The following is a 16,458-nucleotide window of genomic DNA, read 5'->3' on the forward strand; positions in this document are numbered from 1 at the left end:
ACAATCTCCACACACATACTCATATGAGACGCGAGCGCGCACTCACAATCTCCACGCACATACTTATGGCAAGCCAAGAGGCTCAGAAATACGCCATAGATTAATCGCGTTTAAAGTCAAACGCCGTCAAATACGGCGTTTTAAACCGTATTGGACGCCGTAAAATACGCCGTTGTAATTACAAACAGCGTAAAAGACGCGCGAAATGCGTCAATGACGCCGTATTTGACGGCGTTTTAGTGTGCATGGAAAGCGCCGCGTTTTACACCGTTCATCTCGCCATATGACTGCTTTACAAACGAGGGTCAGTATAAAGCTGGATTTGCTAAGAAGCTGCTCCTGAAAAAAGGATCAGTACCAACTATTCGTGTTCCTGCTGAACCTCCAGAAGAACAAGTGAGTGTAACGTTTTATTGACCTTTATATTAATCTTTATATTAATCTTTGCAAATAGCTTGCACGCTTCACGATGAATGTGGCTATTTTTACACTCAGGGTACATTATGGCATGTTTTCTATGTACGACATTATCAATATAATTCATAATCCCACGTTTTTAATGAACGACGCGTTGTGGTTATTGTGTTATTGTGTTGCAAACGGTGTGCGCACAGAACAGAGGGGCGGGGTGAGCAAAGCTCATTATCATTTAAAGACATATGCACTGAAACGGCGTGCTGAAAACAGAGCTGTTTTTGACCAGGTAAAATTAGTGTTTTCTTACAATACTAATGAGAATTTTTAATTAAAGTATATTACAAACTTTTAATTTAGACCCTAAAGAATCATATTAGTTTGTACAAAAATGACCTTATATGACCCCTTTAAAGTGAATTTCGTTTTGTATAAATTGTATCTTAATTTTATAAAATATATATATATATATATATATTTATTTATTTAATATAATGGACAATATAATCATGGAGGCGCCGGTCACTTGCATTGCACGTTAACTGGAGTGCATATCATCCTTACTTAACGAAACTCAGTGTATGCCTCACACAGACATGAGAAATACATCAAATACACAAAGCTTGAAATGTCTTTAAATTAAATAATTCAAAAAAAAAAAAGAAAAAAAAAAAAAAAGGCTACTCTCTGATTATGTAATCCATTATGTGCATTTCTCTAGGCGCGTTCACTATGGAGATGGCGATCGTCAACTTCATCTTTGCAGCAGACAGTCAGGAAACACTAGTTTATTAATAAAAATCAATGCACGCGTCACCGGATTTACAAATGCACATCTTGCTTGTTGCACGCACACATATTATGTCGAAATAACGAGATATTAAGTTGATATAACATTATTATTAATAATAGCCTACATCTTTTAGAATATTTGATTGTGCTGAATGCTGAATGTTGCGCACGTTCAATTGAATAAAACTTTATTTGTGATCATTAAAATAATTGAATATTAAATATTTAGTGGCCAAGTTTTGCGCAGCTCCCCCTGTCAATGATCTAGCACCCCCTCAGCACATGCGTTAAAAATTCTCTGGTGCCGCCCCTGCAGAGAAGCTACTTAGGCAGTGTATAATCTTTTTTTTTTTTGTTCCGTTACCTCCAACCCCCATTTTGAGTCGCCGGATCTTGTCGGTTAATGAATGGAAGATCGCGTCGGTTGAAGGTGGCAAGAAAAAAAAAACCCGAAATGAATCCAGTTTGTTGATAAAAAAAAAAAAATTCTCATTTCCGTTTAGTTTAAGTTTTTCAACTAATAGTTATATTTTCCTTTATTTCAGGTTTATTTCGATTAGCATTTGAATGTTTTAATAGTTTTAGTTTTACTTAACTAACCCTGCCTGGGCAAAACATCGACAGAACTGTCCATTTTCCAACTCTGTCAAGCCACGAATTTTTACAAATATTCACGAATTATTTAATGCCGGTCTGTGACACAATATTAGGCCAATCACACTCATCCAGGCCAATTAACCTACAGCTATTGTTGCAAGCATAATTTACATTTCTTTTAAGAATAATGACTCAAATGTGGGAAAGAAATAACTAGGCTATGTTATTTATTTATTTATTGTCATTGGCTGAGTTTGCTCCCCTTGCACCTTATGTTTTATCTTTTAAAATGACGGAAATTATTTCAAAATTCGTATTTTAAAAATGGCTTTGTACTCACTGAACTTCTATACCCACAAACGGTTGACTTTTTTCCCCAAGTCGTTTATTTCACTATGAACTGGACGATTGAAAGGGCAAAATATTTGAATCTTCATTTTACAAAAATATCTTGGATACACTGTAAAAAATATTTTTTGGTGAAGTAAATACTACTGAAAAAAAAAAGTAATTTACATGAAAAAGTTAGTTCAGGCAAGAATTAGAAAAATGAAGTAAATTCCATATCAGTACTTAATTCAAGCGAGAAGAAATGAAAGCGTAAAAATCAACTCAATAAAATTAAGTAAAAATTACTCAACTTTTCTGATACTGGGGTTCCCATCATGCACTGGACCTTGAATAATTAATGAGGTTAATTTTTCACTGGTTTCCAGCTGTATTTACACTGTTTTATCATTGCTTTTGTTGTCAGGATTAGTAACTTGCCATTTTGTGACATTTCGAGTAAATTTTCTGCTCAAAATGACACATTCAAACGTCCATCAAATGTTACCGTCATTGTGTATTGTCTACCAAGTATTGAGGTCTTTGCATTCACATAAGGCTTAACATCTATCATGCTGTAGTATAAATTACTTAGATAATCTTAGTAAAGCACATACTATAAATGACTGGTATAATTTAATATTATTGTTTGAGTGAAATGTAATGCAAAGGAAATTTCAACTAAATCGATATTAATCAACCTTTTACTAGCCAAGCTAAAATTACTTATTTTCTTTGTTACTTTCACTTAACTAGGTTAAGTAAAGTTTACTTAATTCCATATTCCAAGCAAATTTAACTTAAAGATTTCTAATTAAAGCTACTGATAAATGTTTAGGTTTTTACCTGGCAAATCTTTGTAAATTTACTAGCATTTTCTGAACGAAAAAACTTTCCTAGCTTTTTTCAAGTAAATCCTACTCCAAATTTTTTTCAGTGTATAACGAAATGTATTAATGTTATTTAATGAATATATAATCAGTGTACTATGAATAAAATACGAATTTATTTAGCCTACAAAAATCGGAACACTATTTAATTCTGGAAGGAGAAGCTTATAGACCTACCAACTGTTGTGAACTTAGAATCGAAACACCAGGAGACTTGGTTGTTTCTTCAGCAGGATTCTTTATTGAGAACACAAGCTGTTGGTAGCTGCAGTCACCAAGTCTGAATCAGTGAGATGTTCTCTTACAGTTTATATACATTTAGGGGCAGGAACCGAAAAAGACAGGTTTAGGAACCGGTTTTAGACTGAGAGCATTGCCCACCCTAATCCACTCAGCATATCTATTCAAACACTGAGACCCGAGTACAGGACTGGCTGGACTTTCTTGCTAAAACACAAACTCCAAGAGTTTCAGTAAAACAGGACTGACGAGAGTCTTTTGCTTAGAAAACTCTGATAATCATAATTTATACCTAACCTTAACATGCTAAATTCAATGTAAACCTAAATTAAACATTTTAACAAATTTGCATTCCCACACAACAAACCTGCCACATTTTTTAGAAATAGCAAAAATTCGTCTTATTTTTTTTTTTCAAATAGGCCTATTTAAAATACACAAATTCATAGGGCATTCTATGGGTTATATCAATATTTTGTGTTATTCAGCACTTAGATGGAAATGTGCCGAGTTAAGCCAATACGACCTGGATTCTTTTCCTTGTTTAATAACTCCTCATATATGAGCATAAGAATTGGATTAGCCTACCACAAATGATCTGTGCTGAATTCGTCTGGTCTGATTCAGTTCATCATTGATTGGGAGAGAACAGTTCAAACTTACTGGCTGTGGAAATCAGTGGGCGTGTCTACTATAAGCAAAACGCCGTAAAATAGCGCGCGCTCTGTGCAACCAAAACGGCGTTTTTTACGGCGTCATATGGCGAGATGAACGCGTAAAAAGCTGCACTTTCCATGCACACTAAAACACCGTCAAATACGGCGTCATTGACAAATTTCGCGCATCTTTTACGGCGTTTGTAATTACAACGGCGTATTTTATGGCGTCCAATACGGTTTAAAACGCCGTATTTGACGGCGTTTGGCTTTAAACGCGATTAATCTATGGGGTATTTCTGAGCCTCTTGGCTTGCCATACATACTTATATGAGACGCGCGCACACACACAAACTCGCGCACATACTCAATGAGACGCGAGCACACACACACAAACGCTCCGCGCACACAGGGCCGGCGCGTCCATATAGGCGAACTAGGCAATTGCCTAGAGCGGCACTTTTGTAAGGGCGGCAAAATGTGTGCCAACCGGGAATGAACAATTCACAAAATAGGCTATTATGATTTGCTGAGCTGCCGCTCCCCCGCCCCGCCCCGCCCCCTGCTCTCACGAGTCATGACTGAGTGATGGGAAGTTCGGATCATTTTACTGACTCTCTTGTTCGATCTCGTTCATCAAAATGAACGAATATTTAGGCTATTTGAGTAATTTCGTTAATTTAAGTGGCTTTAAATGTTATACTTTTAACAGCCAAATTCCCTGATCACATCCTCCTACGCAATGTTGATCATATTCTGAATTAAGAAATCATTATAATGCAGTCAAAAATAATTTACAGGGAACATAATAATTACTTTACCTTCCGAGTCTTTCGTTCATTTGTCACCTGACATACGCAATGAACGGATCGTTCATGAATCGAGACTTCTGAAGGAGAAAGCACACCAACAACAGAGGGGTTTGTTGTTAAAATATATTGATCCAGGGAGTATTTGCAAGGATGACACGCCGTCAAGTCCACCACAGAACCACGAGACCGCTAGCACAGCTAACGTTACCGGAATTTCTATAAAAAAAAAAAATGTTGCAAACCTGGCATCCCTCTCGAAACGGTTCTCATTCGTGCTTGAATATGTTCAACACTATAACATCTGGTGAAATACAATAGGTCTACTTTTTTTTTTACAATTATCTTATATAGCCTATAGCCATTTTAATATGATGGACAGTTGAAGGAACCCAACCTAATATATTTGCTTCCTCTTGGCCTACTAAAGTGTTCATACAAAGGGAGTATTCTCTAGCTAGAGCAGAACAGCGTGTGTGGACAGAAGTGCCTGAGCATGTGTTTTGGGTTAAGCTGCGTTGCTTTGACATTGTGGAAAATAGAATAACAGAAACAAAATGTATTAGCCTTTTTACCCGTTATTATCAATCTACTGTAAATTAATCTCGTTTTTAATTTAACTTAATTTAGTTTTTCTTTATTTAAATTTCGTTTTTCTTTATTTAAATTTCGTTTTTTCTTTATTTAAATTTCGTTTTTATCTTTATTTAAATTTCGTTTTTCTTTATTTAAATTTCGTTTTTTCTTTATTTAAATTTTGTTTTTCTTTATTTAAATTTCGTTTTTCTTTATTTAAATCTACCCTTTACTGTGTAAAGTAATTTTTTAGTCAGAAAAATATTAGACTACCTTAAAAGTAGCCTATTGCTTAAGTTAACAGACCTGCGTGTGTGTGCATTTAATAAATAAGCAAATAAGCCCTGCCCGTGTGAGACGCGCCGCTTCCCGCTCGCGCTGTTCTGTATACTAAAAGTTTATAGTAAATTCTGAACGTGTCGCGTCTCCATCTATATTACACCAAATGCGACACTGCACTCCCTTGTGAAGTCGATTGGATGAACGGTTCTCAAAATAATCAAAATGCAAACAGACAGACAGACATATAGAGATTCCTGCCTTTATTAGAGAGAAGAATATGTTCAGCCCCCTCTCCCCGAAGCTTCAAATATTCGATGTTCATTACCGAAGCTTCGAAGCTCAAAAAATGGTATTCGGGCCAGCCCTAGGGGCGGCACAATTGTTTTTCGCCTAGAGCGGCAGAAGTGCACTCGCCGGCCCTGCGCGCACATATTCATATGAGACGCAAGCACACACACATAATACCTTAAAGATGTGGAAAAGTCGATCAAAAGTGTGGCTAAAGTTACATTTCTCCAGGCTCGATGCCAACAGCGCGCGATGCAGTATAAGAACTTAGAAACTCCAAGGCACTCGAAATAAGTAGAAAAAAAGTTAAAAAGCCTTTATTTCATTGATGGCTTAAACATTAAAATTGGTGACAGATTGGTGACGCGCGATGCAGTATTTGCGGTAAAATAATTGCTGCAAAGACTGGTACCACGACAAATATGATGAAGCACTTGACAGTGCACGGTGTAAACATAAGAGCAGAAAGTTGCTCCGTCTTCGACTGGTAAATGAAGAGATACCTTGTTGATCACTCTGACAGTGTTTATATTGCAATAATAACCTACTGAATGTACACTGTGTGGGAATATGTTTAATTTATGTTCATGTGAGGCATAGATGATGACAGTTTAATTTATGTTCATGTGAGTTGACAGTTCAAAGAAGATTAAGTCAAGCAACCCAGTCATCGGACATTAACCTTTGTATCTGTGTACACCTCCTGAACAGTGACATGACTCCAAGTTTTGTCTATTATCATGTGAAGGTATGGGTGATGCTATCAGGCTGATTGGATCAGCATCAGGCTGATTGGATCATTTGAATGATAGTGTTATGCTTATTCTTGATTGAATCAAGAATCATCCCTCTGCTTTGTTTGACTTGTCTCCACCTCCAAAAGTCCCACCTCCTTGTAAATGTATAAAAACTATACTGTATAGAACTCAGACAGACTTTGGTGACTGCAGCTACCGACAGCTCGCGTTCTCAATAAAGAATCCTGCTGAAGAAACAACCAAGTCTCCTGGTCTTCGATTCTGAGTTTACTACAATTTGGTGCCGTGACCCGGATGGAGAAACTGAAACTCAACAAAGAATGAACTTTCCAGACGGAACCTTGAAAACTTCAAGCTCAAAGATCTCAACAAAGGTGACTGAGTCCCAGACTGCATCTTGAAACTTCAAGCTCCAAAAAAATCTCAAAGACTGAATTTTTCCAGACGGAATCTTTCTCTACAAATGAAAGACTCGGTGAGTTTCACTCCATTAAAAGAACCAATGCAGACCAGTACAAATGTTTTCCTCTGCGCCGTTCAGAGAAGTAGTTAACAAACAGCTGTAGAGTTTGGTTAACTAAAGATAAGCCTCTAAAAAGTTTTCTTTTAGAGATGAAATTGATCCTCTGTTGTTGACAGGGAAGATTAACAGTTACATGTTAATATTGTGTGTATGCTCTTGCTAGAGAAGACCTATCTGTAAGCTAGAGAATTAGCTTTAGAATTAGATTTAGCCTCTTGTGCTAATAAGATTGTAACCTCTGTTTGCAAGACAGTAGAGAGAAGTTTTTTTAGTGTTTGTTTGTGGTAACAAAAATTCACAAAATGTTTAGGAAAAGTACTAGACAGATTACACCTTTTTGGACAGATAGTGAATTCAAGTCTTTGTTATCAGAGCACATGGACTCCATCGTGACTAAGCCAGTCAGATTGAATTTAACCAAGAAATTTGGCATTGATCCAGAGAAAGTGTGGTCAATTGAAGATTGCAAGAAAGTGTTGAGTGCATGTATCAGGAAGAAAAATCTGAAAGGCATCATCGGTTGTCACCGAGAATTTAGCTTATCCATTGCACAAGAACAAGCACAGTGTATTGCTAAGTTGAAAGAACAGATCAAACAATTGCAGACTCAGGTGTCCTGTCTCAAGACAAACGTGGGCCATAACAAAGCCTCAACCAAATGTGATTTAGAAGACCAACAGTCAGAGGAAAGCTATCCTGATTTACAGTTTTTTGATAGTATAGAGGACAATGTCAATACAGATGTAAATGCAGTTGAAGTGTGCGTAGCTAGACAAAAGCCTCAGGGAAAAGGTGTTGATACAGTTCCATTTGCAACCCCCATATTGCAGCCACAAGCAATCAAAACATCTTTAGGTCCTAAAGAGATTGGCCCTCATTTATCAATCTTGCGTAGAAACGGGCGTATATATTGGCGTAAGATTATGCTTACACTCCTCTCATCGCCTGATTTATGAAGCTGTGCGTACCTTTGAAATTCTGGTGTACGCAATACCTGCCCTTGATAAATGCCGCGGCTGAAATCGATCGTCATTAGAATAACACGCCCCTATATATTCAAGTCTCCGCTCCCCCCACGCCCTCATTTTACGCCATGGACACACGGAAGACGGCAAATTAAAGAGAAACTTCTTTGAGAAAGAGAAAGCGAAACCAGGGAAGTGGAAAGAAACAAAATTGATTTCTAGATTTTTATTATTAATGACGCTTATTGTTATTTAGAAGAAGAATGTCGTTATTATTATTTGTATTATTATTATTATTTAAAATAAGAAGAATGGCATTTATATTATTTTGTCAGTCTGAATTATTTTTTTGGTCATTGAAAGCCTTTCATTTCTAAACCCAGTCCGTGCATACCTGCCGGGCCTAACCCTGGCCTAACCATCGTTTCAAAGAATAGTACAACGGCGAGCACGTCGAGTATAAACGCCTCGTTCGTTTGGGGAGGTGCGCGCGCAGTCTGCGGAGACTCGCGCTGCGGAGCCAGGCGAAAGTATAAACAAAACGTCAGGTAAAGCGCACAGGCTCGCAACTTAAGGAATACATATGCCTACAATTCAAATGCTTTGGTAAAGTCACACAAATTAAACATTGAAGTCCATGTTGCACAAAAATAAACACTTAATTTTATAATTACTATGTTGCTGTTTTTTTACAGTGGGTCATAATATATTATATCTTTTAGTTTGTCAGTGCGTTTTGTGGTGTTAGGAATTGTTTTTCTGCGCATTCCCGCACTCAAAACGTGCGTACACCACCTCCTGAGCAGGTGTAGGATTTGAGCGTGCCGTACGCCAAAGTCCATATTGATAAATCTCAAAGTCACCGTGGTTTTGGGTGTACGCCCGGTGTACGCTGGAAATTTGGTGTACGCACTTTTGATAAATGAGGGCCATTGAGAGAATTGCTGAAAGTTTGCCATCAGTGCAAAGAAATTTTTCTGAGTTTAGAAGAGCATTGATCAGCAAAATGCGGCTCTATGATATGACTCTAGCTGAAGTCACCCAGCTAATATCACAGATCTTGACTGAGTCAGAATTCAATGATTTTGAAAGTGCTGTAAATAATTCTGAACTGCAACAGGCCAGTAAAGATGAATTGAGAGAGGAAGTTGTTAAAGTGTTAAAAAACATTGTTGGACTGAAAGTGGACTGGTCAAAGCTCACTAATTGTGTACAGAAGAAGGATGAAACTGTTTGTGAGTACACAGACAGATTTTGCCAGACCGCTGCCGCTTACAGCGGGATTGCTGACACTTCAGAGAAGGTGCTAGGTGATAATGGTCCTCTAGTTCGTGCATGGTCCGATGGTCTTTTGTCAGAACATAGAAATGCATTGCCTTTCTTAGATCTTACATGGTCAAATAGAACCCTGCAAGACAACTTGGACAGTTTAGCTATTTGGGAAAGAGACTTTGATGTCAAGGCAAGAGTAAAAATTGCAGCAGCATCCTTTAAGGTTAACTCAGAGAAGCCAAAGAAACGCAAAAGTCCTAGAGAAGCCAGTTGTTCTTACTGTGGCAAGCACGGACATTTTGGAAAAGAATGTCGAAAAAATAAAAATAACTTAAGACAAGTTAACAATGTTATGCAGCTCTTACTACATTTGTTTGCTACTTTGAAACAACCCCTCCCCTCGTCACTGGACTCGTGGGTAAGCTTTTTGAGGTGTTAACAATTTGGGCTGTGATTGCTTAATCTCCCCAGTAACTTACAACAAAGATGAAAGACTTATTTTTGTTTAATAGAACAAAAGGAAAGTGACTGTCACAGTCTTTGTTTGGGGGACATTCAGAAAACTCACAGCCTTAAAATGTTATACCACAGAATATTGCAGTTAGACAACCATCCTCTGTTAATGATGTTTATTAGGACTGATGTTTCACTGGAGAATGGAGATGTGCCAATTTTCTCGCACACTGTACAGTGTGCACACAACAGGGACAGAACAGGACACGGTTCAGTGAGGGCCCTTGAAAGAACTGACGCAACAGGCGTCGGGGGCCAATCCAGGGTGAAGACACTACCTCATAGGCCTTTCCTCATTTAGTCCATCCTTACCTCACTGGTCCATAGGTGTCAAATCAATTAAGAAATAGGGAAAGAATGAAACGACAACAGTACACTCTGAAAACGATAGAACCATTGGGTTTAAACTGCTACAACCGTAGTGTTTTGAAGAAATACTGCTCTCTGTTTTTCTGTTTTCTGTCTTACAGTGTGCAGATAAAACTTGATGTTTTTTTCCAAAAATCCATATGCAACGACGTCTCACCTGCATATGAAGCCACAACCTCAAGAAGACAACTACTCCCACTGCTGAACGAGCCAATCACAAAAGAAAAAGAAGAAAAAAAAATACACAACGCAGAAATACAAAACCTTCAGTCATCCATCGATATGCTCAAGACTACAAGCCTGCACCATTATCTGAGTGCTGCACCTGGTTAATATGACTGAAGATAACTTTTCATGGTTCGGAAACCTGTTAGTTTCAAGTGTGTCAACCAACAAATGACTCACGTCCAGCACACCCGTAAGATTTCACGGACCCTAAGTGCATGTTTGTTTCTGTGTCAACATGCAATTACAGATGAACAACACAGAGCAAGTTATATGTGCCTGTAACTTACACAAGTTACAAGAATAAACATATGCGATGTGCCTGTAACTTACACCAGTTACAAGAATTAACTTTATGTGTTTAAATTTGTATTTTGTGAGAGTTTTTAGAACTCTCAAAGGGGGAAATGTGGGAATATGTTTAATTTATGTTCATGTGAGGCATAGATGATGACAGTTTAATTTATGTTCATGTGAGTTGACAGTTCAAAGAAGATTAAGTCAAGCAACCCAGTCATCGGACATTAACCTTTGTATCTGTGTACACCTCCTGAACAGTGACATGACTCCAAGTTTTGTCTATTATCATGTGAAGGTATGGGTGATGCTATCAGGCTGATTGGATCAGCATCAGGCTGATTGGATCATTTGAATGATAGTGTTATGCTTATTCTTGATTGAATCAAGAATCATCCCTCTGCTTTGTTTGACTTGTCTCCACCTCCAAAAGTCCCACCTCCTTGTAAATGTATAAAAACTATACTGTATAGAACTCAGACAGACTTTGGTGACTGCAGCTACCGACAGCTCGCGTTCTCAATAAAGAATCCTGCTGAAGAAACAACCAAGTCTCCTGGTCTTCGATTCTGAGTTTACTACAACTGCCATTCAAAAATGTGTTAGTGAGAATCTTTTTTCAGTAAGGATGCATTAAAGTTATCAAAAGTGACATTAAAACATGTGTAATGTTACAAAATATTTCGTTTTTAAATTAATGCTGTTCTTTTGAATTTTTTATTCATCAAAGAATCATGAAAAAAATGTATCATAGTTTCCAAAATATTAAGCAGCAAACTGTTTTCATATTTCTGAAGGATCATGTGACACTGAAGAAATGATTTTGAAAATTCAGCTGTGACATCACAGGAATAAATTACATTTTAAAATATATTCAAATAAGATTTTAAATTGTAATACTATTTCACAATATTACAAGTTTTACTGTATTTTTTATTTAAAAAAATTCAGCTTTGTTGAGCATGAGCTCTTTATAAAACATTTTTTGTTCCTCTGTGCACTGGCTAAGGAGCATGAGTCAAACTGAAAAAATAAAACCAAAGTTTTTCTGAGGTAATGTGTTATGTAATCTTGTTAAAATGGATTTCATAAAATTGGTATCGAAAAAAGTATCGTTAGGAACCAGTATCGAAACTGAGGTATCGAAATTGGCACCGGATCGAAAGATTTTGAACAATACCCAGCCCTAAATGGGTGTGTTTAGAGCATAACATGAAATAAACCAATCAGAGTCTCATCTCCCATTCCCTTTAAAAGGCAGTTATGCTCGCGCCATGACAGATTCGCTTTTTACATGAAGGACAACTGCTTCTCTAGTGAGGAATCTGATCTGCTTGTGCGCAAGGTTAAAACGCGCAGACGATCTACGAGACAAAGTGTATGTGTGGACCCGCCTATAGGCAGCTATTACTAACGCGCTCTTTAAATAACAAAAATAATTGTGCCATTGACTTTAGACCAAGTTTCAGTTGGTCAATGGCCAAAAATAATAATAATTGTGTGTCACATTGCTCAGGATGCTTTTGAAAGAAGTACACAGACATTACTTCAGTCATTCTCACCTGCAGGCGTGAGTCAATGCCCATGTTCTTCAGGAAGGATCTTTGTGTGACGGGTCCCAAGCAGGTCACCTGATTCCCTGTCATTCTCCTCAGGTAACTGAAGTCCACGTCTGCTGTCAAGTCTGCCATGCCAGGTGCTTCCAAGACATTGTGGAGGTGATGGCCTTTAAAGCCCTGCCACAAACATAAACTTTAACAACAAATTCATGCAGAAAAAACATGTAAATAATAAATTATCTTGTAGACAGTTGTAGGCACTTGCTAAATGTAACCAATGAAGTACATCCAGATTTGGCGAGGGAGGGACATAAAAATGAACCTTAATGTCATTACAAATCCATACTTACTCATACCAAGATCAATAAGTACTTGAGGAAATTTGAGAGAAAAAATGTGAGCAAATAATAAGTATGCAGCATAGTGGTGACAAAGTGCATGAAGCACCTTGGTTTCCGGATGAACACCGAATATCCTAAACTTTTATACAGTTGCAATTTACCTCCCCTGTTGTAAGATCCTCCATGATCTGTATGTTAATGAAGTACAGACACCCCATTGATTTGAGATGGTTCTCACTGTCCCATTCTACAGTTCATTTGCTCAGGATTTGATCACACCAAATAGTGCAGAAACAATTAAAGGGTTTACTTAGATCTTCTTCTCGAAGATAAATCAAGCTTATTAGGTTAATTCAAGTATTCTACTGTTTTCCTTTTCCTTTAGTGTGTAATGTATGTTTGTCAAGTCAAGTCAAGTCATCTTCATTTATATAGCGCTTTTAACAATGTAGATTGTTTCAAAGCAGCTTTACAGAGATAAACGTATAATTTAAGGTAACAGAGATTGTTTTGGCTTTATAGTGGTTCTTTAAAAAAGTTATTTTCCAGCTAAAGTTAGTTTTGATTGATTCGCTTCCGTCGCAACGATCATTTGTTATTAAATTAGGGGCCGCTAAGATGACACCATCCTCTCTACACAGACTTTAAATGTGAACCTGTGATAAACGCTGATGGCATTCACATGCGCATTAAGAATTGGTTCTATATTTATGTGCGTTTGAATATATGTGCGCAGGTTTGGAATTCCCTACAGACCAAGCCTAAACAAAGTACTGGGCTTTCCTTATAAATTTTGATACAGAATTTTATTTTAGTTTTATCACTTCGGGGTAGGTACGCGAAACGAATTTCCCGAAAATGCATAATCTGGAGTGGTAAAGGGATCCTCCATAGGGAGAGACTAGTTGGCACTTCAGCACTGCGTTGTCATCGGGTCCAGGCGAAGGTCCTTCGTCAGATCTGGATACGGCCTGGATCCGGCAGGCTGCGGGAAAACCTCGGGATAAACAAAGACACTTAAATTAGCGTAGATGCCATTGTTCTTATGATGTAACGAGTACATCAGGATTTATGGGAAGTGTTCCCGGTTCCGGCTGACCTAATCTATGCAGCCTAACATTGAATTATAGAAGTCTATAATGTGTTATGTGAATTCTAGGTCAAAGAGATGTGTCTTTAATCTTGCTTTGAACTGACAGAGTGTGTCTGCTTCCCGGACGATGGTAGGAAGACTGTTCCAAAGTTTTGGTGCTAAATAGGAAAAGGATCTACCGCCAGCAGTCGATTTTGATATTCTAGGTATTATTAACTGGCCGGAATTTTGAGATCGCAATAGACGTGAAGGACTATAAAGTTCAAGTGATCTGAGGGCGCGTGCGCTTCCTGCTGTGTGACGTGTGCGCAGACTGGTGCATAGATATATACACTAGATGTCGCCTTGGCTACGGCAGTTCATTGGAACGATTGTCTTTAATGCGACATCTAGTGTATATATATCTATGCACCAGTCTGCGCACACAGCAGGAAGCGCCCGCGCCCACAGATCACTTGGACGTGGCTGTGTTATAAGAGCTAAAAACGATATAAATACTGTTCGTTTTCTCACACAAACCGCTCGTTTCGTGTCTTAGGCCATCAATGTGTACTTACGATGGGGAATTGTTTAATTTGGACGATGGGGAATTGTTTTAATTTGGACTCTGTGCATGCTCTTTGAGGGGGTGACCATAGACCTGCATGATATGACTGTCAGACGAGAACGGTTTGACCTAAAAATATCAAAATTGAAACTACTGCGGAAAAAAAGACACTTACATCTTGGATGCCCTTGAGGTAAGCTAAAACATACCAAAATTTAATTTCAAAGTGAACTATCCCTTTAAATAGGGATGTTTAATAGGGAGCCAGTGCAGTGTTGACAGAACCGGGCTAATATGGTCAATCATACTTCCTGGTTCTGGTAAGAACTCGAGGCTAATTCCATGTTTCCTAATGATATCTCCTAATGGTAGCATGTAAAGAGTGAACAGCAGTGGTCCTAGTACTGAGCCTTGTGGTACGCCATACTGAACTTGTGATCGATGAGACATCTCTTCATTTACTGCTACAAACTGATAATGGTCAGATAAGTATGATTTAAACCATGCTAGTGCAATTCCACTAATGCCAACATAGTTTTCTAGTCTATTTTAAAGAATGTTGTGGTCAATGGTGTAAAATGCAGCACTAAGATCAAGTAACACTAATAGAGAGACACAACCACGATCGGATGATAAGAGCAAATCATTTGTGACTCTAACGAGAGCTGTCTCAGTACTATGGTATGGTCTAAATCCGGACTGAAAATCCTCACAGATATCATTTCTTTCAAGAAAGGAACACAGTTATGAGGATACTGCTTTTTCTAATATCTTTGACAGAAAAGGTAGATTCGAGATCGGCCTGTAATTGACTAATTCTGTAGGATCAAGTTGCGTTTTTTTAACAAGCGGTTTAATCATAGCCAGCTTAAAGGTTTTTGGTACGTATCCTAGAGACAAAGACGAATTAATGATATTAAAAAGAGGATCTATGACCTCTGGAAGCATCTCTTTCAGTAGCTTAGTCGGTATAGGGTCTAACATACGTTGTCGATTTAGATGAATTAACGAGTTTGCAAAATTCTTCCTCTCCTATAGCAATCAATGAATCAAATTTTTCCTCAGGGACACTACAATGCACTGCCTGATGCAATACTGTAGTAGACGGTTGCATAGTTATAATTTTGTCCCTGATATTATCAATCTTATAAGTGAAGAAGTTCATAAAGTCATTACTGCTGTGCTGCTTGGAAACTTCTGGGCTTGAAGCTTTCTTTTTCGTTAGTTTAGCCACCGTTTCAAATAAATACCTAGGGTTTTGTTTATTTTCTTCTAATAGGGTTGAAAAATAAGCAGATCTAGCAGATCTACGTAATCGAGCTCTCCTTCCATGAAATGCGAAATACCTCTAGTTTTGTTTTCTTCCAGTTGCGCTCCATTTTTCTGGCTGCTCTCTTAAGGGCCTGAGTGTGCTCGTTGTACCACGTCGTTGGACTATTTTCTTTAATCTTCTTTAAGCGCAACGGAGCAACTGTGTCTAAAGTGCTGGAAAAGAGAGAGTTAAAAGTTTCTATCTGGGATGCTGAGATGAAACTGATTAGGAAGATTATTGATAAAGCAATCTTTAGTGGCAGAAGTGATAGGTCTAACATATTTATAACAAGGAGTCGGCTTTGCAGCCTTGGCTAAATGTAATTTACACGAGACTAGGTAATGATCTGAGATGTCATCGCTCTGCTGCAGAATTTCAACGGCATCAACATCTATTCCATGTGATAATACTAGATCTAGAGTATGATTACGACGATGAGTTTGTGCATGTATAAGATTTGCAAAGTTACACAGCTCATAGTCTCCCACAAAGTGATTTATTCTATCAGAACACTGATCCAGACCTGCCTAAAACACCTCGATCAAAGTCCAGAAATTACTGTCACAATGTGAAATATTAGCATAATACCCACCCAAAGGCATACACAACGAGAGAAGACAAGGTGAACTGTAGTGTTGTCACCATGTTGTGTGTTTGGATTTGAAAGCCCAATTGTTTGCCATCTGAATTGATGAAATTAGGAATCTGTGGTTAAGATTTAATTATAATGATGTTCTTGAGCAGTACAACCCAAAAGTTTGCTTGTGTAGTGCCGGATATACACAAGTCATGCTTGCAATGTCAGTTCCAATC

The 16,458-nt window shown here is 38.0% G+C and overlaps 1 protein-coding gene across 2 annotated transcripts in view; it reads right to left on the bottom strand.

Annotated features, from left to right (window-relative positions):
* The window catches only part of ndufaf7 (NADH:ubiquinone oxidoreductase complex assembly factor 7), a 48,697-nt gene that overhangs the window by 3,807 nt on the left and 28,432 nt on the right, over window positions 1-16,458 (bottom strand). The window contains exons 9-10 of one of the 2 annotated variants that reach the window (XM_081379227.1): window positions 12,356-12,529; window positions 4,738-4,805 (exon numbers count right to left, since the gene is read on the bottom strand). In XM_081379227.1, the coding sequence (XP_081235353.1) occupies window positions 4,761-4,805; window positions 12,356-12,529 (219 nt within the window). In that variant the 3' untranslated portion in view covers window positions 4,738-4,760. The remainder of the gene's footprint in view (window positions 1-4,737; window positions 4,806-12,355; window positions 12,530-16,458) is intronic. The other variant, XM_081379226.1, reaches the window with a different exon arrangement.

The sequence above is a fragment of the Scardinius erythrophthalmus genome (assembly GCF_964197995.2).
Source record: "Scardinius erythrophthalmus genome assembly, chromosome: 11".
Taxonomy (NCBI): Eukaryota; Metazoa; Chordata; class Actinopteri; order Cypriniformes; family Leuciscidae; genus Scardinius; species Scardinius erythrophthalmus.